General features: G+C 46.7%; 1 protein-coding gene across 3 annotated transcripts in view; it reads right to left on the reverse strand.

Annotated features, from left to right (window-relative positions):
- Positions 1 to 5,428, reverse strand: part of ATP5MK (ATP synthase membrane subunit k) — a 9,054-nt gene extending 3,626 nt beyond the window's left edge. Inside the window, exons 1-4 of one of the 3 annotated variants that reach the window (XM_068106405.2) lie at positions 5,349 to 5,406; positions 4,257 to 4,349; positions 3,936 to 4,026; positions 2,292 to 2,400 (exon numbers count right to left, since the gene is read on the reverse strand). In XM_068106405.2, the coding sequence (XP_067962506.1) occupies positions 2,302 to 2,400; positions 3,936 to 4,019 (183 nt within the window). In that variant the 5' untranslated portion in view covers positions 4,020 to 4,026; positions 4,257 to 4,349; positions 5,349 to 5,406 and the 3' untranslated portion in view covers positions 2,292 to 2,301. Of the gene's footprint in view, positions 1 to 2,291; positions 2,401 to 3,935; positions 4,027 to 4,256; positions 4,350 to 5,304 lie in introns of all 3 variants that reach the window. The other 2 variants (XM_068106404.2, XM_068106406.2) reach the window with 2 other exon arrangements.
- Positions 5,429 to 6,118: the final 690 nt, after the last annotated feature.

The raw sequence follows: 6,118 nt of genomic DNA on the forward strand, positions 1-6,118 counted from the left end.
GAACAAGAGGAAGGAATGTATGGAGACAAAAGGTTTGAAGGTGAATATCAGAAAAACGAAGGTGATGGTAAGTCGTAAAGCATGTGGGGAGGTGGAAAGAACTGGGAAGTGGCCGTGTGCTGTGTGCAGAAAGGGTGTCGGAGTGAACTCCATTCAATGTACAATGTGTGCTGAGTGGGTTCATCAAAAATGTAGTGGTCGGAGAGGGTCATTAACCAGTATGGCAGCTACATTCAAGTGTAAGGTGTGCACAGAGGGAGCTGCAGATGGAGGAAATGTTGAGTTGGATCTTGGAGACAGCGTGAAGCTGGAAGGTGTGAAAACATTGTGCTACCTCGGAGACGCTGAATGGAGAAGGTGGATCAGACTCGGCAACGGTTGCTTGAGTGAGATGTGCATGGAAGAAGTTTCGGGAACTGAGTGGCGTGCTGACGAGGAGGAGGGTGTCGTTGAAGCTGAAGGGAAAGGTGTATGCTGCATGTGTGAGAAGTGTTACGATTTATGGGAGCGAGACATGGGTAATGAACGTAGAGCAGCAACGAAGGCTGCAAAGGGTGGAAATGCGAATGGTTCGGTGGATGTGCGGAGTATCGTTGAGAGAGGAAGACAAATGATGAATTGCAGAAGATGATGGGAATAGAGCATGTGATGGATGCTGTGAAGAGAAACAGGTCGAGATGGTTTGGTCATGTGTTGAGGAAGGATGAAAGTGACTGGTTGAGAAGAGTGATGGAAATGAATGTAGAAGGAAGTAGAAGACGGGGAAGACCGAGAAAGACTTTTCTAAAGGTGGTGGAAGAAGAAATGTGGGCAACGGGGTTAAACAAGGGGAGATGCAGAAAATAGGGCAAAATGGAGAAGATCGTCATGGGGCCCGCAAGGCTAACCCCCGCTCTAGCAGGGAAAATGGCCTTTAAATGCCTGTTGTTGTTGTTTGTTGTATTGACAGTCCGTTAAGGGCTGACCTCAGCAGACAGGATGACCTTTGAGGTACCTTTTGAGGTGCCTACACTCTTTGGCCTTTGAGGTACTCGGAGCGAGAAGGGACGGGGGTGGTGGAGCGAGAGTGGGTGGGTGTGGTGGAGCGAGAGTGGGTGGGAGTGGTGGAGCGAGAGTGGGTGGGTGTGGTGGAGCGAGAGTGGGTGGGTGTGGTGGAGCGAGAGTGGGTGGGTGTGGAGCGAGAGGGGAGGTGGTGGAGCGAGACGGGAGGTGGTGGAGCGAGAGGGGAGGTGGTGGAGCGAGAGGGGAGGTGGTGGAGCGAGAGGGGAGGTGGTGGAGCGAGAGGGGAGGTGGTGGAGCAAGAGTGGAGGTGGTGGAGCGAGAGGGGAGTGGTGGAGCAAAAAGGGAGTGGGGGAGCAAAAGGGGATTGGGGAAGGGACAATGGAGTTCCACAAGTAGATTTCATGGACTAGACCATGATACTGGCAATCCATAAATGAGCAGTAACCCAATGATAACGTGGCTTTTTTTGTTTCAACAACAAAAATAAGGGTTCCATGACTTCGTGCAGGGCTGGAAGTAGGTCGAGAGTGGCCAATAAAACGGTTGCATGTGCCAGATGTTTCGCTTTGCCTTGACAAGGCTTATGGATCACATGCGAAACATTGTTTCAGGCTAATCTTGCTCTTGCGGTTTGCAGCAAAAAATCGGAAAGTTGGTTTTATTTTTATTTTTGGTTGGCTGTGCTGGTTTTAGTATCATGGATATTCCCAACCGCATAAAGTGTATGTGTGTGGGTGTGTATAAACGGATGCAAAACAGCAGCATGGTTGATTCTCAGGAAAGTCGTGCTTTGAAGCAAAGCAAGCTTGCTGGTGAGCCCGGGCCAACAGTTCGGTCATGCAAGATATATAGGACAGATTACAGAGGGATGAGCAGGGGGAGAGGTGGGTAAAGAAGGGAAGGGTGAAGAGAGTGGGTTTTGGACACATACGGAGGGGGAGGGGAATCACGATTATCATTCTTCATAAATACTTCAGCATGTTCCCTGTCATTTCCACATGGATACCATACTTCTTATGCTAAACAGGTGCTAATGACAACTGATCTATATTACATCCTTTATTCCCCATAACGTTCCTGCAATATAATCTTCCCAAGTGCACACGTATTATACAACCTCGTCTGACCTTGTCGTAACCTTCCCTAATGCATAAAGATTACATATGCGGTATTTCTGATTATAATCAAGACAATTCCACAAACAAGCAGTGCCATGAATTTCAAGGTCAAGTTATACGTATGCAAAATACGTATGCCCGTTTTCAAAACCTCAAACTGATGAAACTCACCCAGATGCGATCATTCGCTTTTTGGTTCTGGCAACGCCTTTTGCTTGCTGGGCCTCAACTTGAAGTACATCAATATTGTGAAGATAGTGCCGTACGTCAGTAGAACACACTGTAAGGAAGCACAACAAAAATCACAAACAAAGCCCACGGTATAACGACCAATGTAACCTGGCGTATCTTGTTTGGTGCTCCAATCTTAGCTTGTGATGGTGGCATCCCAGGTTCAAGTCCGATATACTCCATGTGTTCATGCCCTTTTAAACTAATGTCCTTGTCAATAACGCACGTGTGTACCAATGGCCATATCCTACAGAGAATAGGTGTACAATATAGTCCACTGATATGTTGAAGGGGGTTGGCCGGTTGGGGTGAGGAACATATGACAATTTAAGTTAGTAAACTAAACGAGTAGCACTCAAACAAATTATATTATACGGTATAATAAAAAATAGCCCCGTGTGGGCTGACAGTCATCTTGAGGTCGTCGTTCAGACCTTTGCTGATTTTGGGGAACTCCTTTGATTCCCTAAGAGACACCTGATCCGAATTCGAAAAATCTCAGACCGAGTGATACTGCGAACCACAGAGTTTCAGAGCAATCGGTTGGTAAAAAAGGGACGAGTCAGGATCTGAAGTTACTCACTCTCCTCTCGACCGCTCCCCGGAAGCCCCCATGATCAGAAATCGAAGCATCGAAGTCTGAGCGATCGTGTAGGCTACTGTCTCTCATTCATGCGTCACGTTTTACAACAATCAGGTAGGTGATAAAGTGAGTGTAGCAAAAATAGCAAAAAGTTAAAGGACTGACGGACGACCAGATGGACGTACAAATATCCGGACATAATGACCCATTTTATAAATTCATCACTTCAAGAATTGTGCGTAAAAGTAGTATCAACATAATCATCAACATCATAAGCAACACTTTGCCGAGGGCCAGTGCTGCCAAAGCAGTCTCTCTGTAATGGTTTTGTTGGGCGGTTTGGCTGCAGTGGGCGGGTGGTCTTACCATTGCCTTCCCAGTGGTCAGTCAGGGCAGGAATTTGTAATTTACTTAGGCTGCCGGCAATAACTCACCAACTCTTCACGAAAGTCACCATGACATATTTAGCGTGCACCAATGACCGGTGACGGGCTGGCGAGATGGCCTAGTGGTACGCACACTCACCTCCAAGCCGTCTGGCCTGGGCTCAAATCCTGACCCAGCAACAAGAGGTCATCCCAGTGTTTTGCAGGCTGGCTGATCCATCAATGGTGCCATCCTTCGGATGGACGTTGAACTGGGCATCCAACCTGCCGGCATTAGTCGGTGGATGTTCAACATCCCATGCCATCTGTCACGAAAAGTTGGTGAACTATTGTCGGCACCCTTCGCAAAATCCCAAATTCCTGTCCTATTACTGGGAAGGCAATGGCAAATCAGAGCATAATCCTGGTCAAGAAACTGCTTTGGCAGCACCGATGATCGGCAACAGAGAATCTACACGTCCGCCGAATCAGATAGTGAACAGCGATGGCAGACGATGACTCCGGCTTAACGTCAAAACGCAATTTATGGATCACCCAAAATAAAGTTGTTCTATACACCTTAAAAAACAATGGTAAACGCATCATCAATTTGTGGGCCACACTGGAGGGACTCACATTCTTCCTGCCAAACATGGTGTAGGAGTTGAAATAGCGCTGAATTCCAGTAAACTGTTGCGCGCCACTATCCGAGCCAGCCATTATGGAACTGAAGGAAAAGAAAACGGAAATTAATACTCGAATTGGGTTAAAACCAAAGCAATTATTAATTGATTAAATTCACTTTAGTGTCAATACAAAATGGTGGACCCATGTCTCATATATTATATGCATAAAACATAAAACATAAAGAATAATTGCATAAAACACAAAATGAAGAAATGTTCCTTGTTCAACAAAGTAGAAGGAACACACTGTAAATCACTTTTTCTTTCTCACCAGAGCAAAGTGGAACAGTACTTCGCTAAGGTGCAGGTTATGACGTTACGACGAAGGTGAATTTGAAGTTCCTTCACAAGCTCCACTCACAAACTGAAAGTTTTAAGAATACACCGAGAGTTTCAGCACGGCCAGCAGTATGAGGGGAAATTGGGAAACCTCAGCACTTCAACTCAAAAATAATTTGCAAATTAACAATAAAAATAAAACTTACCCACATCATCAAAACGCAAAATAGAAACCCATCACGCAATCTACAACCACCTGCCAGGCGCTATGAATGACCACCGACCTACCTGAGTGGCGTGGCCAATGACAAATCACTTAGTGACCCGGGGTACACGGCACATGGCCATAGACTAACCACCACCCATCAAAGCTACACGGCCAGCGATCAGCCACCAACTTACCCCGCAAATGGCCACCCACACGTCGGCCGGGGCTACACCAGTACACGGCCACCCACACGTCGGCCGGGGCTACACCAGTCCACGGCCACCCACACGTCGGCCGGGGCTACACCAGTACACGGCCACCCACACGTCGGCCGGGGCTACACCAGTACACGGCCACCCACACGTCGGCTGGGTCTACACGGCCACCCACACGTCGGCCGGGGCTACACGACCACCCACACGTCGGCCGGGGCTACACGGCCACCCACACGTCGGCCGGAGCTACACGGCCACCCACACGTCGGCCGGGGCTACACGCCCACCCACACGTCGGCCGGGGCTACACGCCCACCCACACGTCGGCCGGAGCTACACGGCCACCCACACGTCGGCCGGGGATACACGCCCACCCACACGTCGGCCGGGTCTACACGGCCACCCACACGTCGGCCGGGGCTAAACAGTAAACGGCCACCCACACGTCGGCCGGGTCTACACGCCCACCCACACGGCACACGTCGGCCGGGGCTGTACGGCTACCCACATATCTGCCGGGATGCCGGGATACACGGCTACCCACATATCTGCCGGGATGCCGGGATACACGGCCACCAATCAACCACCAAACATAGAACAAGTAAATAAATGCCTACCAAACAAACAGCGAACTTAGCGCCGTAATTTTGGCCCAAACTACCTTTCACAGCCGATTTCAATTGATGGAAAAAGACAAAACTAAACGTCCTTCACAAATTATGAAGAAGACTTCCGTTTTAGGGTCAATGGATAAGCTTATGTTTAACAGTTTTTAAAAATTAAACATGAATTTCCATGGTTTGAAAGCGTTACAGCGTGCCACGTTTCGTGTTTGTAAAAATAAATTATCATTAAAAATCACAATTTATACCTTCCTGTACTAAACTAAAGCTCATCAATAATGCTCGTGAAGATGGCAACACATGGTGTTCAACTTTGTTTGATTGTTTATGTTACTTATTTGTGTTTTTTATTTGAAAGAAATTTTTTATGTCAAAAATGAAATATTTTAGAAGTAATTATTGTTTCCTAATTTGTGATTTCTTTAGCGGTGTAGTTGGTTGTAATATCATCAATGTTGTATAACCATGCAATGCACTCGATTTGTGTCAGATGATAGAACGTATCAATTTAAAATTTAACCGTATATATTATAAAACACAACTATAATAAATTACATTTCGCATACAAATCGATATTACACTTAAGCAAGTCCCTAATCACAAATGGATCAAAACAATCCCAATCCCCAATCGCAAAATATTTCGACCCTTACTCTTCATCGAAACAACCTCACTCTTCGTTGGAACTACAGAGAACCAATAATTGCTATGAATCCATTTATGAAGAGTAATAGCAATATAGAAGAGCAAATAATCAATTTAATGACAGTCAGCTTGTAAATTGTTTTGCGAAAATGCAAAATGACAT

The sequence above is a fragment of the Myxine glutinosa genome, chromosome 2 (assembly GCF_964187855.1).
Source record: "Myxine glutinosa chromosome 2, kmMyxGlut1.1, whole genome shotgun sequence".
Taxonomy (NCBI): Eukaryota; Metazoa; Chordata; class Myxini; order Myxiniformes; family Myxinidae; genus Myxine; species Myxine glutinosa.